The 23,468-nt window shown below is 40.3% G+C and overlaps 1 protein-coding gene across 2 annotated transcripts in view; it reads right to left on the minus strand.

Annotated features, from left to right (window-relative positions):
• The window catches only part of PAPOLA (poly(A) polymerase alpha), a 74,287-nt gene extending 51,329 nt beyond the window's left edge, over positions 1-22,958 (minus strand). The window contains exon 1 of one of the 2 annotated variants that reach the window (XM_036882354.2): positions 22,458-22,958. In XM_036882354.2, the coding sequence (XP_036738249.1) occupies positions 22,458-22,465 (8 nt within the window). In that variant the 5' untranslated portion in view covers positions 22,466-22,958. The remainder of the gene's footprint in view (positions 1-22,457) is intronic. The other variant, XM_036882353.2, reaches the window with a different exon arrangement.
• Between the last annotated feature and the right edge of the window lie 510 nt (positions 22,959-23,468).

The following is a 23,468-nucleotide window of genomic DNA, read 5'->3' on the forward strand; positions in this document are numbered from 1 at the left end:
TACCTTTTTTCTCTCTCTCTCTGGCTGCCTTTAATACTCTGTCCTTGTCCTTGATCTTTGCCATTTTAATTATTATGTGTCTTGGTGTTGTCCTCTTTGGGTCCCTTCTGTTGGGAGTTCTGTGTACTTCCATAGTCTGAGCAACTATTTCCTCCCCCAGTTTGGGGAAGTTTTCAGCAATTATTTCTTCAAAGACACTTTCTATCCCTTTCTCTCTCTCTTATTCTTCTAGTACCCCTATGATGCGGATATTGTTCCTTTTGGATTGGTCACACAGTTCTCTTTCAATAATTTTGTTTCATTCCTGGAGATCCTTTTATCTCTCTCTGCATCAGCTTCTATGCATTCCTGTTCTCTGGTTTCTATTCCATCAATGGCCTCTTGAATCTTATCCATTCTGCTTATAAATCCTTCCAGAGATTGTTTCACTTCTGTAATCTCCCTCTGGGCGTCATCCCTTAGCTTTTGTATATTTCTCTGCAGCTCCGTCAGCATGTTTATGATTTTTATTTTGAATTCTTTGTCAGGGAGACTGGTTAGGTCTGTCTCCTTCTCTGGTGTTGTCTCTGTGATCTTTGTCTGCCTGTAGCTTTGCCTTTTCATGGTGATAGGAATAGTCTGCAGAGCTGGGACGAGTGACGGCTGGGAGAACTTCCCTTCTTGTTGGTTTGTGGCCCTCCTCTCCTGGGAGAACAGCGACCTCTAGCGGCTTGTGCTGGGCAGCTGTGCGCAGACAGGGTTTCTGCTTCCTGCCCGGCTGCTATGGAGTTAATCTCCGCAGTTGCGGTGGGCGTGGCCTGGTTCGGGCCTCTGCTCCAAAGTGGTGGAGTCGCGTTGGAGGGGGAGTGGCCGGAAGGCTATTTATCTCCATGGGGGACCTCCGAGCCGCCCTGCTGCACAGAGGGTTAGGGTGCCCAGAGTTCCCCAGGATTCCCAGCTGCTGGGCTAAGTGTCCCAGGACACTTCCGTCCAGCTGTGAGGTCCCTGTCCCTTTAAGATTTTCAAACAGCACTCGCTTTTTTTGTCCCTGGGGCACCGGCTGTGGGTCCCACTCACAGGTCTTACTCTCCTGTTTCCCTAGTTTCCAGCACCCCACGCACGCACTATGTCTGCACTCCAGTGCGCATGGCTAGGGCTGGGTGTTTAGCAGTCCTGGGCTCCCTCTCCCTCCCCACTCCAACTCCTCTCATCCCGCTGGGAGCTGGGGTGAGGGGCGCTCAGGTCCCGCCGGGCCGGGGCTTGTATCCTACCCCCTTCACGAGGCGCTGGGTTCTCGCAGGTGTGGATGTGGTCTGGCTATTGTCCTGTGTCTTCTGGTCTCTCTTTGAGGGAGATTTGTATTTGTTGCGTTTTCAAAAATATATGTGGCTTTGGGAGGAGATTTCTGCTGCTCTACTCATGCCGCCATCTTGCCTCCCTACCCTGTATTATACTCTTAATAGATTTCAGTTAATTTAGGTATTAAACATTAAAAAAAAAAGATACTTACCATATATCCTAGTGTAATTACATTACTTTGTATTCATTACTTCTTACGTGTTTCTACATGGACGTGAACTATAGCCCTTCATGACTATCCCAGGATTATGAATACTTTATAAGATTTTAACAAGTAGAACCAGAAATGAAAACAAGTGTAAAGTTCATTCTAGCTAGACTTGGTTCAAGCAAAGATAGCTTTCAAGTCATGTAAACTGAATTCATGTTTTTGTAACTTCAAGTAGTAAACCTCTACTCAATTTTGGTTTTTGTTCTTGTTTTGAGCAAGTATTGTTTCCCTGTATTCTTTTCCTTCCTCAAAGAGTTAAATTTATTACCAGTTGAGTTTGAATCTTCAATAAAATAAGATTATTCATTCTCTGGGGAGTTAAAATTCCTTATCTTTCACATTTTTTTCCCTCAAACACTCAGGTTTTTCATTCTCACACCAAAAAACCAATGCAAGCCTACTTACTTCAACTATGTTACTAGAATATGAGCATACAGACTCAGGTCTCTCAGTCCAACTAGGTTGACCCTTATTTGATTAAAAAAATGTTCATGTCTACATTACTTTCCATTACTAACATTTTGATGGAGAAACTACTCATCCAAATTTTAAGTTTTTAATTTATTCAAAATGTAGTCATATCATCTAAGATACAATCACATTTGTCCTAATTCAAGAAAATACATATATAGTAAATATCTACACACACACAAACCTAGAACATATAACTAATTCGAGTATATAGAACATTTACTAAGAAAGAACACACAAAATAAAAATAAGTTACAATCAAATAAAGGGAAAAAACACAAATACATGTTCTGAAAGCTATAAGATAACCTGTGCCTCCAACAAAAATGACTTAATCTCAGCTTAAGTGGCTGGACTAGGAATTCCTGGCTACCAGATGCTTTGAATGTTCAAAATGTCCCAAGTAGAAACATTAGCCATGATTGCACTTTAAATGGAAAAAATCAAGTTTTTCCATTTAATTTTAGTATTAGAAATTAAGTAGAGTGATAAAAGAATTTAAGGATCTTTTTGTTGTTCTGTTTCTAATGAAACAAAATACTCCAATATTGGGTAACTTAAAGGATTCTGTTTTACGGACACTCTTGGAACCAAACACCAGACAACTATCAATCCCCAAGAATGTAAAGGTCTTCTTCCATTCCTGAACACATTAGAAACCTGCCCATGCCTGTCATTTTCAAGAGACATTTTCACAAGTATTTTGTTTTCTTCAGACGGTATCCTATTTTAAAAATAAACTTTTATGATTACGTAAAACAATGAGAAAAAAATTAACTAGGTACAGAACTACAGTATTGTGACTCATTAAAATTCTGGTTTTTAATGTCAAGAACACTTTGTACTTTTCCTAAGCAATTGGTTTATTTTCATCTGGTGACTGTGTTTTGTATTTATTGTTAGAATACTTCCTGAATTCTTGAGCACAACTGGAAGTCAACCAGCAAGTTCTCTACTTTACGAAAATCTAAAAATCACTGTTATTTCTGTAAGAACATGTACCTTAATTTCTTGCTGCTTTACATCTCTATCTTCTTCTTTCTTACCTTCCTTTAATGCAGACATTTTACTAGTTTTTAGAGAACTAAAGCATTCTTAAAATTCTTAATCTTACATACCTACACATAACAGTGCATAGATAAATTGTGCCCCCTTCTCAAAACCACAAAAGATAGCCAAACACCCCTTTTCCCCCATCACACTTTTTTTTGGGGTGGGGAGAGGGAGACTCAGTGTTAAGTACTTTCAGAATTATTCTCTCATTTATGTCATGGGGTAATTTCTTTACAAAATTTAAAGTATTTTTGAGATTCTCAAGATGGCAGCATGAATAGGGTGGCAGAAATCTCCTCCCAAAACCATATATATATTTTGAAAATACAGCAAAAACAACTGTTCCTAAAAGAGTGACCAGAAGATACAGTACACAAGTCAGGCTACATCTGTGAGAGCCCAAGATCTCATGGGAAAGGGTAGGATACAAAACTGTGACCCGGCGGAACCCGAGCACTACCCCTACCCCAGCTCACTGGTGGGAGGAAGGGAATCAGAGTGGGGAGCAAGTGGAAGCACAGGACAGCTAAATAACCAGCCCTGGTGGTCTGCCCCAGGAGCACAGACACACACTGCATGGTGCACTGGATATTGGAGGAACGGAAAAGCAAGGTCCGAGATTGAGACTGCAAACAGGTTCCCACAGCCGGCTTCCCTGGGACAAAAGAAAAGCGGGCACTTTAAAAATCTTAAAGGGACTAGGGTTTAACAGGTGGACAAAATCGTCCTGGCACACTCAGCCCAGCAGGTTGGGAACTCTAAGGAACTTCAAGCACCCTAAACCCCCAGGTGACAACACAGCTCTGAATCCCCTCGCAGCTATAAGCAGCCTGCCATTCCTTCCCTCCTGCCGGCACTGCATGCAGACTGGCTGACCTGCCATTGCTGCGGAATAGCCAGGGAGCAGTCCCGCCTACAGCAACCTCACAACTTAGCACAGAGTCTTCTCCCTGCGTGCAGCTAACTGGCCCAAACCCAGAGGCTGCTCCCTGCAGGCAGTTGACAAGCACAGACAGCAGAGAACAGCACAAAGTCCAGGAGGCACAAAGGGGCTTTGTTTTCACAGAACATGGGCCGCTCGCCTACGACCCCCACCAGTGCTGTAGGTCATCCTGAAAACCACCCCACTGACAGCAGCTCAGGGGTTTAACCCAGAGGCTGTTTCCTGTGTGCAGTTAATCAGCACAGACAGCAGAGACAGGCAAGGCAACCGGCAAGCAGGAAGGGACTTTGTTCTCCAAGCTGACACACACACCACTCGCCAGCGAACACTCCCATCGCCATGAAAAGGCAGAAGAACCTTGTTCAGTCCAAAATCCCTCAAACACCAGAGAAAGGGCTTGGTGAGACTGAAATCACCAATCTTCCTGAAAAAGAGTTCAAAATAAAAGTCATAAGCATGCTGATGGCACTACAGAGAAATATTCAAGAGCTAAGGGATAAATTCAGGAGGGAGATAACAAATGAGACAAACAATGGAAGGATTTAAGAGCAGACTGGATAGGGTGGAAAAGACTTAATGGAATAGAAATCACAGAACAGGAACACAGAGAAGCTGAGAGAAAGAGAGATAAAAGGATCTCCAAGAATGAAAGAATATTAAGAGAATAGTGTTGTGTGACCAATCCAAACAGAACAATATTCGTATGATAGGGGTTCCAGAAGAAAAAGAGCTAAGGTTACTAAGGGTAGAAAGTGTCTTTGAAGAGATAATTGCTGACAACCTTCCCAATCTGGGGGAGGAAATAGTCTCTCAGACTATGGAAGTTCACAGATCTCCCAAAACAAGGGACCAAGGAGGACAAAACTAAGACATATAATAATTAAAAGGGCAAAGATCCAAGACAAGGACAGAGTATTAAAAGCAGCCAGAGAGATAAAAAAGATCACATACAAAGGAAAACCCATCAGGCTATCATCAGACTTCGCAGCAGAAACCTTACAGGCCAGAAGAGAAGGGCATGATATATTCAATACAATGAAACAGAAGGGCCTCAAACTAAGAATACAGTATCCAGCAAGATTATCATTTAAATTTCAAGGAGGGATTAAACAATTCCCAGATAAGCAAAAGTTGAGGAAATGCACCTCCCACAAACCACTCTACAGTGTATTTTAAAGGGACTACTCTGGATGGAAGTATGCCTAAGGCTAAATAGATGCCACCAGAGAAAATAAAAACACAGAAAAGAAAGTAGACCAACCAAATACTAACTAAAGGCAAAATAAAATCAGCTATCCACAAAATCAGTCAAGGGAAATACAAAGAGTACAGAATAAAACACCTAACATATAAAGAGTGGAGGAGGAAGAAAAAGATGGGAGAGAAACAAAGAATCATCAGACTGTGTTTACATAGCATAATTAGTGAGTTAAGTTAGACAGATAGTAAAGAAGCTACGCTTTGATGTTTGGTAACCATGAATCCAAAGCCTGCAATGGCAATAAGTATATACCTATCGATAATCACCCTAAATGTAAATGGACTGAATGTACCAATCAAAAGACACAGAGTAAAAGAATGGATAAAAAAAGCAAGACCCATCTATATGATGCCTACAAAAGACTCACTTCTAACCCAAGGACATACACAGACCAAAAGTGAAGGGATGGAAAAAGATATTTCTTGCAAACAATAGGGAGAAAAAGCAGGTGTTGCATTACTTGTATCAGACAAAATAGACTTCACAACAAAGAAAGTAACAAGAGACAAAGAAGGATATTACATAATGATAAAGGAGTCAGTCCAACAAGAGGATATAACCATTATAAATATCTATGCACCCAACCTAGGAGCACCTACATATGTCAAACAAATACTAACAGAATTAAAGGACAAAATGGAATGCCATGCCATTCATTCTAGGAGACTTCAACTCATCACTCACTTCAAAGGACAGATCAACCAGACAGAAAATACTGAGTAAAGACACAGAGGCACTGAACAATACATTAGAATAGATGGACCTAACAGACATCTACAGAACTCTACACCCAAAAGCAGCAGAATACGCATTCTTCTCAAGTGCACATGGAACATTTTCCAGAACAGACCACAAACTAGGCCACAAAAAGAGCCTCAGTAAATTCAAAAAGATTGAAATTGTACCAAACAACGTCTCAGATCACAAAGGTATAAAACTAGAAATAAATTGTACAAAGAAAACAAAAAGGCTCACAAACAAATGGAGGCTTAACAAAATACTCCTAAATAATCAATGGATCTATGACCAAATAAAAACAGAGATCAAGCAATATATGGAGACAAATGAAAACAACAGTACAGCACGCCAACTTCTGTGGGATGCAGCAAAGGCAGTGCTAAGAGGAAAGTATATACCAATCCAGGCCTATTTAAAGAAGGAAGAACAATCCCAAATGAGTAGTCTACAGTCACAATTATTGAAACTGGAAAAAGAAGAACAAATGAGGCCCAAAGTCAGCAAGAGGAAGGACATAATAAAAGATCAGAGAAGAGATAAATAAAATTGAGAAGAATAAAACAATAGAAAAAAATTAATAAAACCAAGAGCTGGCTCTTTAAGAAAATAAACAAAATAGATAACCCCCCAGCAAGACTTATTCAGAGAAAAAAAGAATCTACACACATACACAGAATTAGAAATAAGAAAGGAAAAATCACGACAGACACCACACAAAAACAAAGAATTATTAGAGGCTATTATGAAAATCTATATGCTAACAAACTGGATGCCCTAGAAGAAATGGGCAACTTTCTAGAAAAATACAACCTTCCAAGACTGACCAAGAAAGAAACAGAAAATCTAAACAGACCAACTACCAGCAACAAAATTGAATCAGTAATCAAAAAACTACCCAAGAATAAAACCCCTGGACTAGATGGATTCACCACTGAATCTTATCACACATTTAGACATAATACCCATTCTTAGTTTTCCAAAAAATAGAAGAGGAGGGAATACTTCCAAACTCTTTCTATGAAGCCAGCATCACTCTAATACCAAAACCAGGCAAAGACACCACAAAAAAAGAAAACTACAGACCAATATCCCTGATGAACATAGATGCAAAAATACTCAACAAAATATTAGCAAACCAAATTCAAAAATATATCAAGAGGATGATACACAATGATCAAGTGGGATTCATCCCAGGGATGCAAGGATGGTACAACATTAGAAAATCCATCATCGTCATACACCACATCAACAAAAAGGACAAAAACCACATGATCATCTCCATAGATGCTGAAAAAGCATTTGACAAAATTCAACATCCATTCATGATAAAAACTCTCAACAAAATGCATATAAAGGGCAAGTACCTCAATATAATAAAGGCCATATATGATAAACCCACAGCCAACATCATATTAACAGTGAGAAGCTGAAAGCTTTTCCTCAAAGATTGGGTACAAGACAAGGATGCCCACTCTCTCCACTTTTATTCAACATAGTACCGGAGATCTTAGCCACGACAATCAGACAACACAGAGAAAAAAAAGGCATCCAGATTGGTAAGGAAGAAGTCAAACTGTCACTGTTTGCAGATAACATGATATTATACATAAAAAATCCTAAAGACTCCACTCCCAAACTACTAGATCTAATATTGGAATTCAGCAAAGTTGCAGGATACAAAATTAATTCACAGAAATCTGTTGCATTCCTATACACTAATGATGAACTAGCAGAAAGAGAAATCAGGAAAACAATTCCATTCACAATTGCATCAAAAAGAATAAAATACCTAGGAATAAACCTAACCAAGGAAGTGAAAGACCTATACCCTGAAAACTACAAGACATTCTTAAGAGAAATTAAAGAGGATACTAACAAATGGAAACTCATTCCATGCTCTTGGCTAGGAAGAATTAATATTGTCAACATGGCCATCCTGCCTAAAAGCCATCTACAGATTCAATGCAATCCTTATCAAAATACCAACAGCATTCTTCAACGAACTGGAACAAATAGTTCTAAAATTCATATGGGACCACAAATGACCCCGAATAGCCAAAGCAATACTGAGAAGGAAGAATAAAGCATGGGGGATCTTGCTTCCCAACTTCAAGCCACAGTAGTCAAGACAATTTGGTATGGGCACAAGAACAGACCTATAGACCAGTGGAACAGAACAGAGAGTCCAGATATTAACCCAAGCATATATGGTCAATTAATATATGGTAAAGGAGCCATGGATATACATTGGGGAAATGATAGTTTCTTCAACAGCTGGTGTTGGCAAAACTGGACAACTACATGTAAGGGAATGAAACTAGATCATTGTCTAACCCCATTCACAAAAGTAAATTCAAAATGGATCAAAGACCTGAATGTATGTCAAGAAAACAAAAAACTCTTAGAAAAAAACATAGGCAAAAATCTCTTGGACATAAACATGAGCGACCTCTTCATGAACATATTTCCCTGGCGAAGGGAAACAAAAGCAAAAATGAACAAGTGGGACTATATCAAGCTGAAAAGCTTCTGTACAGCAAAGGACACCACACCACCAATAGAACAAAAAGGTATCCTACCGTATGGGAGAATATATTCATAAATGACAGATCCGATAAAGGGCTGACATCCAAAATATATAAGAGCTCACACACCTCAACAAACAAAAAGCAAATAATCCAATTAAAAAATGGGCAGAGGAGCTGAAAAGACAGTTCTCCAAAGAAATTCAGATGGCCAACAGACACATGAAAAGATGCTCCACATTGCTACTCACCAGAGAAATGCAAATTAAAACCACAATGAGGTATCACCTCACACCAGTAAGAATCGCCACCATCCAGAAGACAAACAACTACAAATGTTGGCAAGGATGTGGAGAAAGGGGAACCCTCATACACTGCTGGTGGGAATGTAAACTAGTGCAACCATTGTGGAAAGCAGTATGGAGGTTCATCCAAATGCTCAAAATAGAAATACCATTTGACCCAGGAATTCCACTTCTAGGAATTTACCCTAAGAATGCAGCAGCCCAGTTTGAAAAAGACATATGCACCACTATGTTTATCACAGCACTAAGTGTCAATCAGTAGATGAATGGATAAAGAAGAGGTGGTACGTATACACAATGGAGTATTATTCAGCCATAAGAAGAAAACAAATCCTACCATTTGCAACAACATGGATGGAGCTAGAGGGTATTATGCTCAGTGAAATAAGCCAGGTGGAGTAAGACAAGTACCAAATGATTTCACTCATCTGTGGAGCATAAGAACAAAGAAAAAACTGAAGGAACAAAACAGCAGCAGACTCACAGAACCCAAGAATGGACTAACAGTTCCCAAAGGGAAAGGGACTGCGGAGGCTGGGTGGGAAGGGAGGGATAAGGGGGTAAAAAAAAAGGGGGGGGGGCATTATGATTAGCAGGTATAATGTAGGGGGGGCATGGGGAGGGCTGTGCAACACAGAGAAGACAAATAGTGAGTCTACGGCATCTTACTACACTGATGGACAGTGACTGTAATGGGGTTTGTGGGGAGGGCTTGGTGATGGGGAGAGTCTAGTAAACATAATGTTCCTCATGTAACTGTAGATTAATGATACCAAAATTTTTTTTAAAATGTATTTTCAGGGCAGTATTCTGTGATTAGAAATAGTAAGTAAAAAGCAAATCATGCTTTATCGCTCCAGAAAACTGCAAAGGCATCCAAGGTCATCAAGCTACATCAAACTAATTTTTCTAAAAGCACCTTTTTTTCATTTAACTTACTTTTGCCAGAAAGTATAGAATTTACTGGGCTAAAATTTACTCAACTCCTAAATATGTATTGAAAGACAATGAAATCAGGAGTACGAAGATAGTCTCTGTTCTCAGTGACAATATTATGTTTGGTCTCTGATTCAGATCGTTAAACAACAAATAATTACAAAGTAAACATTTAAAATAAATATTATGCAAACAAATCAAGGCTGTGCTGAAGGAAAGGTTAAGGAGGAGCGCACTGGAAATGCCTGGGAGAAGAGGAGCAGGACAGTCTAGGCAGCTGACTAGCACACCAAAGGGAAGGACTGCAGTCACTAATGGGGTTTTCCCAAACAGCTCATGTTTAACAGCTCTGCATCCCAAGTTAAACAAAGCTCAGACTAGGGATGAATCCCTACCTCTTCATTTTGAGCATCTGGGGTATTTGTGGCCTGTTAATAATCAGGATCTACTACCTCAAAATTCATAGCTACAAGCCAACAGAAAACACTTCATCATTTCTCCCTAATTTTAATAAACTTAAAACTAAATGCTTTACTTGGTTGTTATTTTTCTCTGGAAGCTGCCAGATAAATCACAATAACTTATTTAACATAACAATTTACCACAGCATAATTTGCTGTTTAAAGGCCTTAACCTTAAAACATAATGTGCCCTTCAGATTAAGCAGCAGAAAAGGGCATTGGACAGAAAAGGAGTAAGGGATCTCTCTAAAGTATCTGAATGTGCATTTAATATTAACTGAGCAAAAATAATACAATCTTCTTTTTCACAATAAATTTAAGATATATTTTAATTTTACTAGTAGCTTAAGAGTCTAGCAAGTGCAATTCTAAGGATGGTTAACTGGCCTGCCACATGTTGTGTGTAAGTGGTACTAAATATACTTAGAACCTATATTCTTAAAATATGTATTCCAGGTGGATCTAGTCAATATTGAATAAGCAGCAGCAGAGGTTCACAGGCGGATGAAGTAACAGTTCATGTTCAAGGAGACTAAATTATGATGAATCCCAAGGCCAAACTTTGGAAATCCAAGGTAGATTATGCAGGGAAAGGATACCTGTTATTCAATTGTAACAATGGCCAGATTATTTTTCTTCCTTCCCAAGGGCACTTCCAACTGCCCCCTTGCCCTCACTCCAGAGGGGCTAGAAGAAATAAAAAACCAGTCACACCACAGTACACCTGCATCAATTTGCCAAGTGTAACTTGAAAATGAGGGACATGTAAATAAGGCAGAGAATCTGAAAGAGCGTAAAAATGTATCAGAATAGTCAAAAACATATTAAATCATAGTATTAATAACTCCAAAAATTGCTATTAGATGTTTCTAATGACCAAAATGACAGAAACACTAATTCTTAAATAATCTAAAATAAAATTAAAGTTAGCATAAAATGAAAGCAGCTGGTTTCTCGACAAAAATATAGGACTACAAATTTGAAAGACAATTCTGTGACAGAAGAGGAAGAAAGTAAAGATATCTAAGAAAACCCCCACTTTGCTTCTTTTCCAAATCCTGTAAGTGTTAAATCTCTATATGGTTTGAAATAAATAAGTCACTAAAGAACAAATACATACTAAGATCTTAGGTCCTGTGTATGTTATTACATATTTGTAGTATACATAAAGTATGTTATGTTACCAGGAAAAAAAAAAACTCAAGATTCAAATATTCTACACACAAAAAACTTGTTCTTGATAATTCTACTTAAGACATGTAAACAGCTTTCAACTGAGATAAGCAAACACCATCCCCAACAAAGTCCATAGGAGATGGTATAGTACTGGAATGAGAATGGAACATGGAACCCAGTTAAAATGAAGTCCCAATCTACAACTTAGCATTATTAAGACCTTGGACAAGTGACTGCTCTGAGCTTTAACAAAATTTAAAGGGAATGAGTACCTACTGCAATATTACGGTTCTGTATATCATAAACTGAGACTGTAATTACTTAAAAGCTGCTGAATAATCAGAACAATGAACATAGAATAAAAGACATGCCTCCAAGCCCACCAAAAATAATAAATAGATAGGAATCCAAATGGCCTCATTTTGCCTTAAAGTAGTTTTGATAAGCTTGCCTAAATGCAACTGAAGGTGAACTTTCATTATAATTTTAACTTAAAGGTGTCTTAGTTACCAAGGCATGAATGTTTTAATGAATCAAAACGTTTATAAAATTATGTTATCAAGCCAGAAGGCTTTCCCTGGGGGATGTGGAGGGTAAGGGACAGGGAATAGGAACTGAATAGGTTCATAAATTTACTCAATTCCAATACCTTCCCTCCCAAATTTTCCATCAGAAATTCTGAACTGAAAACATGCTTAAGGTAAAATACCACATTCCAAAACCAAAGCCAACATTTATTAAGCAATTCATTACAGTATCTCTAAATCCTGAGACTCAAAATCTCTCAGCATTAGAAGTTAATTTAAGGTATTGTTTTTCCCCAACATGAATTTCTTTGAATCATGTGTCCATTCCTCCAGACTGTGTTCAAAAACTACGGGAGACGCTGCCCTGGCACCACTGGAAATAACAGCCTGGGGCAGCTGTTAGCTGTTACTATACAAAAGCAGTTCTCAAGTTCCCAAACGTTTTGCTCTTACAACCCTTTTACAAACTCATTGAGGACCCCAAAAAGCTTTTGTTTATATGGATTATATCAGCCAATATTGAAAGTTGAAAATTATAACAGGCATCTTTTAAAATATTTATATATTTAAGACAAGATTTTGATTACACATTAACATGAGTAAGTTCTTAAAAAAACTTTTATGGACGCGGAGCCAAGATGGCAGCGTGAGTAGGACAGCGGGAATCTCCTCCCCAAAACACATATATTTTTGAAAATACAACAAATACAACTATCCCTAAAAGAGAGACCAGAAGATACAGCACAACAGCCAGACTACATCCACACCGGCGAGAACCCAGCACCTCGCGAAGGGGGTGAGATACAAGCCCCGGCCTGGCGGGACAGTAAGACCTGTGAGCAGGTCCCCGCAACAAGCGCCCCTGGGACAAAGAAAAGCAAGAGCTTTTTGAACGTCTTAAAGGGACAGGGACCCCACAGCTGGACGGAAGCATCCGGGGACACTTAGCCCAGCAGCTGGGAATCCCAGGGAACTCTGGGCACCCTAACCCCCTGGGCAGCAGCGCAGCTCGGAGGCCCCTCACGGAGATAAACATCCCCCCGTCCGTTTCCCCACCAACGCAGCTCCACCATAGCAGAGCAGAAGCCTGAGGCTGGCCATGCCCACAGCAAGGGAGCTTCCTCCATAGTGGCCAGGCAAGAAACAGAGACCATGTCTACATGCAACTTCCCAACACAAGCCACTAAGGGTCGCCGTTGTCCCAGTAAAGAAAGGCCAGGAGCAAGAGGGAAGGGTCTTGGTTCTTCCAGCTGACAGACAAGTCAACAGCATACCACTGCATCTATCAACATGTAAAGGCAAAAAAATTTGATCCAGACCAGACTAACCCAGACATTTTCCACATTCTCCCCTCAGAAGGAATCTGGGGAGATAGATTTAACCAATCTTCCTGAAAAAGAATTCAAAACAAAAGTCATAACCATGCTGATGGACTTGCAAAGAAATATTCAACTGCTAAGGAAGGAGAATACAGAAATAAAACAAGCTCTGGAAGGACTTCAAAGCAGAATGGACAAGATGCAAGAGACCATTAATGGACTAGAAATCAGAGAACAGGAACGCAGAGAAGCTGACACAGAGAGAGATAAAAGGATCTCCAGGAATGAAACAATATTAAGAGAACTGTGTGACCATCGAAACGGAACAATATAGGCATTATAGGAGTACCAGAAGAAGAGAAAGAAAAAGTGATAGAAAGTGTCTTTGAAGAAATAATTGCTGAAAACTTCCCCAAACTTGGGGAGGAAATGGCCTCTCAGACCACAGAAGCACACAGAACTCCCATGACAAGGGACCCAAGGAGGGCAATACCAAAACACATAATAATTAAAATGGCAAAGATCAAAGACAAGGACAGAGTATTAAAGACAGCCAGAGAGAAAAAAAAGGTCACCTACAAAGGAAAATCCATCAGGCTATCATCAGACCTCTCAACAGAAACCTTACAGGCCAGAAGAGAATGGCATGATATATTTAATGCAATGAAACAGAAGGGCCTTGAACCAAGAATACTATATCCAGCACGATTGTCATTTACATATGAAGGAGGGATTAAACAATTCCCAGACAAGCAAAAGTTGAGGGAATTTGCCTCCCACAAACCACCTCTACAGGGCATCCTACAGGGACTGCTCTAGATGGGAGCACTCCAAAAAAGAGCACAGAACAAAACACCCAACATACGAAGAATGGAGGAGGAGGAATAAGAAGGGAGAGAAATAATGAATCATCAGACAGTGCTTAAAATAGCTCACTAAGCGAATTAAGTTAGACGGTGAGATAGTAAAGAAGCTAACCTTGAACCTTTGGTAACCACAAAGTTAAAGCCTGCAATGGCAATAAGTACATATCTTTCAATAATCACCCTAAAAGTAAATGGACTGAATGCATCAATCAAAAGACACAGAGTAACAGAATGGATAAAAAAGCAAGACCCATATATATGCTGCTTACAAGAGACTCTCACCTCAAACCCAAAGACAAGCGCAGATTAAAAGTCAAGAGATGGAAAAAGATATTTCATGCAAACAACAGGGAGAAAAAAAGCAGGTGTTGCAATACTAGTATTAGACAAAATAGACTTCAAAACAAAGAAAGTAACAAGAGATAAAGAAGGACATTACATAATGATAAAGGGCTCAGTCCAACAAGAGGATATAACCACTATAAATATATATGCACCCAATACAGCAGCACCAATATATGTGAAACAAATACTAATGGAATTAAAGGAGGAAATAGAATGCAGTGCATTCATTTTAGGAGACTTCAGCACACCACTCACTCCAAAGGACAGATTCACTGGACAGAAAATAAGTAAGGACACAGAGGCACTGAACAACACACTAGAACAGATGGACCTAATAGACATATACAGAACTCTACATCCAAAAGCAACAGGATACACATTCTTCTCAAGTGCACATGGAACATTCTCCAGAACAGACCACATACTAGGCCACAAAAAGAGTCTCAGTAAATTCAAAAAGACTGAAATCCTACCAGCCAACTTTTCAGAACACAAAGGTATAAAACTAGAAATAAATTGTACAAAGAAAGCAAAAAGGCTCACAAACACATGGAGGCTTAACAACATGCTCCTAAATAATCAATGGATCAATGACCAAATTAAAATGGAGATCCAGCAATATATGGAAACAAATGACAACAACAACACAAAGCCCCAACTACTGTGGGATGCAGTGAAAGCAGTCTTAAGAGGAAAGTATATAGCAATCCAGGCATATTTAAAGAAGGAAGAACAATCCCAAATGAATAGTCTAATGTCACAATTATCAAAATTGGAAAAAGAAGAACAAATGAGGCCTAAAGTCAGCAGAAGGAGGGACATAATAAAGATCAGAGAAGAAATAAACAAAATTGAGAAGAACAAAACAATAGAAAAAAATCAATGAAACCAACAGCTGGTTCTTTGAGAAAATAAACAAAATAGAAAAGCCTCTAGCCAGACTTATTAAGAGAAAAAGAGAATCAACACACATCAATAGAATCAGAAATGAGAAAGGAAACATCACGACGGACCCAACAGAAATGCAAAGAATTATTAGAGACTATTATGAAAACCTACATGCTAAGAAGCTGGAAAACCTAGAAGAAATGGACAACTTCCTAGAAAAATACAACCTTCCAAAACTGACCAAGGAAGAAACACAAAATCTAAACAAGCCAATTACCAGCAAAGAAATTGAAGCGGTAATCAAAAAACTACCCAAGAAAAAAAACACCAGGACCAGATGGATTTACCTCGGAATTTTATCAGACATACAGAGAAGATATAATACCCATTCTCCTTAAAGTTTTCCAAAAAATAGACGAGGGAATACTCCCAAACTCATTCTATGAAGCCAACATCACCCTAATGCCAAAAGCAGGCAAAGACCCCACCAAAAAAGAAAATTACAGACCAATATCCCTGATGAACGTAGATGCAAAAATACTCAACAAAATATTAGCAAGCCGAATTCAAAAATATATCAAAAGGATCATATCAAAAAAAATATATCAAAACACCATGACCAAGTGGGATTCATCCCAGGGATGCAAGGATGGTACAACATTCGAAAATCCAACATCATCCACCACATCAACAAAAAGAAAGACAAAAACCACATGATCATCTCCATAGATGCTGAAAAAGCATTCGACAAAATTCAACATCCATTCATGATAAAAACTCTCAGCAAAATGGGTATAGAGGGCAAGTACCTCAACATAATAAAGGCCATATACAAAAAACCCACAGCCAACATCACAGTGAACAGCGAGAAGCTGAAAGCTTTTCCTCTGAGATCGGGAACAAGACAGGGATGCCCACTCTCCCCACTGTTATTTAACATAATACTGAAGGTCCTAGCCACGACAATTAGACAAAACAAAGAAATACAAGGTATCCAGAATGGTTAAAGAAGAAGTTAAACTGTCACTATTTGCAGATGACATGATATTGTACATAAAAAACCTTAAAGACTCCACTCCAAAACTACTAGAACTGATATCGGAATTCAGCAAAGTTGCAGGATACAAAATTGACACACAGAAATCTGTGGCTTTCCTATACATTAACAATGAACTAATAGAAAGAGAAATCAGGAAAACAATTCCATTCACAATTGCAACAAAAAGAATAAAATACCTAGGAATACACCTAACTAAGGAAGTGAAAGACCTATACCCTGAAAACTGTAAGACACTCTTAAGAGAAATTAAAGAGGTCACTAATAAATGGAAACTCATCCCATGCTCCTGGCTAGGAAGAATTAATATCGTCAAAATGGCCATCCTGCCCAAAACAATATACAGATTCGATGCAATCCCTATCAAATTACCAACAGCATTCTTCAATGAACTGGAACAAAAAGTTCAAAAATTCATATGGAAACACCAAAGACCCCGAATAGCTAAAGCAATCCTGAGAAGGAAGAATAAAGTGGGGGGGATCTCACTCCCCAACTTCAAGCTCTACTACAAAGCCACAGTAATCAAGACAATTTGGTACTGGCACAAGAACAGACCCACAGACCAATGGAACAGAATAGACTCCAAACATTAACCCAAACATATATGGTCAATTAATATTCGATAAAGGAGCCATGGACATACAATGGGGAAATGACAGTCTCTTCAACAGATGGTGCTGGCAAAACTGGACAGCTAGCTACATGTAAGAGAGTGAAACTGGATCACTGTATAACCCCATACACAAAAGTAAATTCGAAATGGATCAAAGACTTGAACGTAAGTCATGAAACCATAAAACTCTTAGAAAAAAACATAGGCAAAAATCTCTTAGACATAAACATGAGTGACCTCTTCTTGGACGTATCTCCCCGGGCAAGGGAAACAAAAGCAAAAATGAACAAGTGGGACTATATCAAGCTGAAAAGCTTCTGTACAGCAAAGGACACCATCAATAGAACAAAAAGGTATCCTACAGTATCGGAGAATATATTCATAAATGACAGATCCGATAAAGGGCTGACATCCAAAATATATAAAGAGCTCACACACCTCAACAAACAAAAAGCAAATAATCCAATTTAAAAATGGGCAGAGGAGCTGAATAGACAGTTCTCTAAGGAAGAAATTTAGATGGCCAACAGACACATGAAGAGATGCTCCACATCGCTTGTCATCAGAGAAATGCAAATTAAAACCACAATGAGATATCACTTCACACAAGTAAGGATGGCTACCATCCAAAAGACAAACAACAACAAATGGGGAGGTTGTGGAGAAAGGGGAACCCTCCTACACTGCTGGTGGGAATGTAAATTAGTTCAACCATTGTGGAAAGCAGTATGGAGGTTCCTCAAAAAAGCTCAAAATAGAAATACCATTTGACCCAGGAATTCCACTTCTAGGAATTTACCCTAAGAATGCAGCAGCCCAGTTTCAAAAAGACAGATGCACCCCTATGTTTATCTCAGCACTGTTTACAATAGCCAAGAAATGGAAGCAACCTAAGTGTCCATCAGTAGATGAATGGATAAAGAAGAGGTGGTACGTATACATAATGGAATATTATTCAGCCATAAGAAAACAAATCCTACCATTTGCAACAACATGGATGGAGCTAGAGGGTATTAGGCTCAGTGAAACAAGCCAGGCTGAGAAAGACAAGTACCAAATGATTTCACTCATATGTGGAGTATAAGAACAAAGAAAAAGTGAAAGAACAAAACAGCAGCAGAATCACAGAACCCAAGAATGGACTAATAGTTACCAAAGGGAAAGGGACTGGGGAGGATGGGTAGGAAGGGAAGGATAAGGGAGGGGAAAAAGAAAGGGGGCCTTACGATTAGCATGTATAGTGTTGGGGGGGCAAAGGGAGGGCTGTGCAACACAGAGAAGACAGGTAGTGTTTATACAGCATCTTGCAACGTTGATGGACAGTGACTGCAGTGGGGTGTGGGGGGGGGACTTGGTGAGGTGGGGAGCCTGGTAAACAGTGTTCTTCATGTAACTATAATTAATGATAGCAAAAATAAAAATATATATATAATAAAAATAAAAAATAAAATAAAAAAACTTTTCCAAAACAAAAAATTTAGTGAAAAGAATGGCTGTGCTTCATTTTTGCAAATCTCTTTAATCCTGGCTTAATCAAAGACAGCTGTATTCCAACATCTTGTTTTCAATCCCCTTTAGTAAATTGTTTTGGTGGAAAACCTGGCATCACAACATTGTAACTGGAAGAGTATTTTAACAGTCTTTTCAAATAACTGGATATTCTTCTTTGATACTACACCAAAACTCCACAACTAGTAATTTCTTAAAGATCAGTTAGAGTATGAAAGCTGCAACCATATCAATGAACCCTCTGTACCCTGTTGTATTAAAATCCACTGATCTACCTTGCACTTTGAATATGACTTTTACTTGTACATTATGACTGGTGGTTTGAAAAACGTGGGTTCACTGAATTATGCATATGTTCTAAATGTTGACAAATTATTTCACAGTATCAAAAAAACACTATATTCATTAATATCACCACCAGTCTAATCAGAAAGATTTTTAATTGTTTAGATTGCTTAACAATTTCTTAAAATGTGACCTGTCAGGCTCACGATTCAGAAGCAGGAACAAGCTTTCCAAATTTCTAATTTTGGCTTCAAATTACAAACTTCTCATTGACCACAAATACCTCAGCTGCTTGCCTTAAAGACACAGATTCACCTCATTTTCAGGTAACTGCTTAACAATCAAATATGAGTATCCATAGTTCATCACTTGTTCTTTCAGGTAATAATACAGCTCCATGAGAATAGCATAGTTTAGCTCACAAATCAATCATACATGAGTCGTTTTCAAAACAACCATTCTACTTTTTAGTATACAGCTTTATGTGAACTTACCGTTTTATCACGGCATAGTTATTAACTCATGGGGGAAGAGTTAATAAAATTAACATTTTTTACTACTTCATCAAGGGTTTTTAACGGTGTGTGTGGTGAAGACAATGACTAGTACAGTATGGTGCCTCTGCCTTGATTCTTCCTAAGGCATGAGCAGCATTACCCACTACTGCTTTTGCACCAGTGGTGCAAATATCAGCAAAGTAAAAAAGACAGAACTTCTTAGAATCATTATGAGAATAGTTTTAATCTTAAGTACTCCCTGAAAGGATCTCAGAGACATCCTCACAGCCAGCTTCCACAGATCACTGTGCAAATCACTGCTACACAACATTATCCAACGGTCCAAGTTCTACCTGTATGGCTACATGAAACTACTACAATTTCCTCTTTTTTGTGACAATCCCAAAAATACTTGGGAGAAAAGCTATTGTCTCCAAGTATTGCTAAATATCTCTTCCAGTAACTTTAACAACATTCTGTAAGTGTGGCATGAATGCTACATCACTGATACTGGCAATTCTCCTTAAAGTCTTTTTATTGTAAGTATGATAGCCAGAACTGAGCTGATAAAAATAATGCTCTGACCAGCACCAAGCATGCTTCCAGGACATTTATACTCTGTATTAATGCACTGTTTCTCCACGAGGAGATTTTAGTAGTCACTACTGGGGAGAAGGGTGATGGGACTCCTGAAATCTAGTAGGTGGAGGCCAGGGAAGCTGTAATACACCCTACAATACACAGAACAGACCCCTGCAGGGGTCTGCAAGGAATAATCTAGCTAAAACATCAATAGTACCTATGTAAAAAACTATTAATGGACCCTAAGACTATTAAAATTTTGGGAAGCTTCATCACCATGGCTCTTAAATCGTAACTGTCTTTTAAAAGAATGTATACAATTACATATGATTTTTAGACAAAATATGGACACCTGTTCACAATGTTTTGCAGTAACCTAAACTTCAATCGTCCATTTTGATTTAATCTATTCTGACAACTCACCTGTGGTCTATACTTCAATCCCACCCAAATTTAACAGGACAGGCATAACAAAAATGAAAGTGGGAGTCAAATACAGTATAGCCGGGAAATGACAATTTAAAACATCAAAGAAACAAAATTAATGACAGGGTGACACCAGAACATGAAGAGAGTAAATTAATGAGAAAGGCCTATTCCATAAGGCAGAATTTGGTGTTTTGTTGTTTACTTAAGAGGACTGCAGTACAGGTAGGGTTAAAAATGAAAGGGATTAATGAAAAACTGGCCACGTTGTTCACATTTCAAGAAACAATGAAAGAAGGCAATATCCGTTTGTGAATCTGTCTTTTAACTGTCTTTCATTTTATACATTTGAACTAACTTCCAAAGAAACTGAAGCCTTTGGGTCCTTACAGGAAATGTGTATCTCCCTTACTCCAAGAATGTTGGGAAGAGTAGGTACAAAAATACTTTAAATTTCTAGAAAGACACAAATTATTTCTTCACTAAAGCCTTTAAGGCATACATTTCCTATGACTGATCAATTTTTAATATTGATATGATTATCATAAAGATAAGTTCCTTTACAACAATAAAATGTGGGCTAATACAAAGAAGTCACATGGCTTCACTGCAAACATTAAGATTTTAATTGCTGGTCTGAAAATGTCACAAAAATCTTGCTTAGAGTCAGTTCTCCTAGTGCCTTTTTACCAAGAAAGGGTATATCAATTAACAAGGATCTTGTAGACTTTAATTCTCTGTTTAATTAAAACTAACAAATATTCTCATTACAGAAATGCTAATAAGTCTCTTAAAATGACAGGAGTGCGTAAGCACAGTGAAGTTCTTTTTAAGAATACTGTGTAAAGTGCGATAATGTCTTTAAAGTCTATCAAAGTCAGAGCCTCACCTGTAAAGAGGCATACGCTCACATACGTATACACACAAAATTGTAGAACCATAATCAGTGATATTTGAGAAAAAGAAAATTGTCTTTACTGAAAAAAAAAATGTAGCACCCGGAGGTGCTACATTAGATCAAGAAACCATAAAATATTTATTATGTATAACTAAAACTTCTACTGTTAATTATTGCTTCGTTTGGGAGCTACAAAGAATATTCGATCCCTCAGAGGAGCACTCTTATACGAAATCTTCGAAAATGGAGGAAATGCAGTCTCACTATTTAGGCCTTTACGCTGTCGTATATACGCAGGGAGAAAAGCTGTAATCTACTTTTGATCCCAACGAAGAGTTCTCAAATTACATCTCATTCTCCGAGAGAAAAGGGGAAAACACTTCGTTTAAAACCATACAAGGGAAAGAAAGTGTTTGATGTAGGCCTAGTACGAGTACAAAGCATAGATGACTAGAAGTCTACAATCAGAAAGACGAAAGTATTCCTAGACACGGAGTTCTGAGAAAGAAGCAAAATGAAATCCATCCACCAACCAAAGCAAAACAGGGAGAGCAATGCACAACATACCGCGTCTCGTGAAACACCCTGCAAAGCGCCACTATTCCGAGAACGGTGAAAAACGTGGGGAGGACTGAGGCGGAGGGCCGGGGAGGTATGTGTGGTGGGGGGTTCAAATAGCGTGGCTCAACGTTCAAAACTGGGCTGTTACTGCCCATGCCAGCTCCGACGTGGAAGCGGGTTAACTGGCGCACGATATGGGCATCTTGCAAACGGAAGAATAGAGGGACGCGGCGGAACTGACCCGGTACAGAGGCACCGAAGAGGGGAGAGGCGCCAAGCGCGAGCCCGGACCCGTGTGCGGACCCCGCAAGGGGCAGGGCCTTCGTCCCCCGCCGTCGGGTATTGTTTTTTTCCCCCCCTTTTAAATTTCGGACGGGGCGGAGAGCCGGTAGGAGCGGGGTCCAGGTTCCTCCGGCTCTTCCGGAAGGGGAAGGCCCCCGGCTGTATGGGCGCTGAAGCCAGGAAGGAGTGGGGGGAAGCGGGAGCCCAGCACAAGGGGAAGTGCGGCGGCGAGCGGGTGAGGAAACAGGAAGAGCCCCAGTCCCGCTTGCCTCCCCCGAGGGGCGAGGGCCCGGCTCTCGCGCCACCCCCTCCCCTCACCCGCCCCCGACGCCCCCCAGGCCCCGCCGGCGTGCGAGAGAAAACAGAATACAAATCACTTACAACGGCATCGTCTCCTGCGCCGGCACCGCCCAGTCAGATCCCCCCCGCAACCGCCGCCGCCGCCGCCCTGGGCATGATCCACTGAGGCGGGAGGGAGGGGGGGGCCTGCCTCAGTCCTGGGTCCAACCCCACTCCCGCACCCGCTCCCGCCGCTTTAAGCGCTTCTCCTCCTTCCCCTTCGTCCTAACATGGCGCCCGAGCGCTACCACAGCAACGTTCTAGAACCGCTGACGCCACCACGCACGCCGTGCGCGCGCCTGCGCACGAGCCTCCAGGCGCCGCAGAGCCTCAAGGGAAGGGTAGTTCGTGAGGCAGTCGGCAGACGGGCAATTTCCGCCCCAGTCTTCTCACGCTACCGCGATTTACTTAGGGATCGGCTCCGAGCGTTGAGGGAGGCTCCGGCCCGCGTGTAGTCAGTCCCTCAAGCGGGGACGCTGTCGTCGCCGAGAGGAACGGCGCGGCCTGGACGGAGCGTGGAAGTCCTCAGGCCCACGAGACGCCGCTTCCGGCGCATTGTGAGGCCCCGGCGTTCTGGCCGCCCGAGGTCACGGAGGGTGCGCTTCCCTTACAGCGGCGTCTTTGGCTGTGCTTGGGGGGAACTGAGGCCCCCACACGTCCCCCCCGGCCCGGGCGGCTCCTGAGCCGGTGCTTTGGGTTGTAACTAGTTACGCAACCTCTTCCCACTTTCTGCAAAGTGAATATGATGCCTGCTTCCTAAGGTGTGGCGACTGTTAAATGTGATAGTGGAAGAGGGGGGTGCTTGTCCAGTCTGGTGCGGAGGTGCCATTAGTGCTCCCCTCCTGCCCCACTCACTGGAGAGTCCTCCCGCAGCGGAGCTTTTTGCCTGCTTTATCCACTAATGCATTGTACACTGCGCTCAAGGAATATTTGAATGAATCAAGTTGCAGAATGGGACTCCGATGACAGCGAAGTCTGGAAGGCCAGCTAATTCTACTCTAACAAAACGATGCACGGAATCGCTTATTGATACAGCTGCCTTTCGATAGAAAC

This window comes from Manis pentadactyla, chromosome 11 (genome assembly GCF_030020395.1).
Source record: "Manis pentadactyla isolate mManPen7 chromosome 11, mManPen7.hap1, whole genome shotgun sequence".
In the NCBI taxonomy this organism is placed as follows: domain Eukaryota; kingdom Metazoa; phylum Chordata; class Mammalia; order Pholidota; family Manidae; genus Manis; species Manis pentadactyla.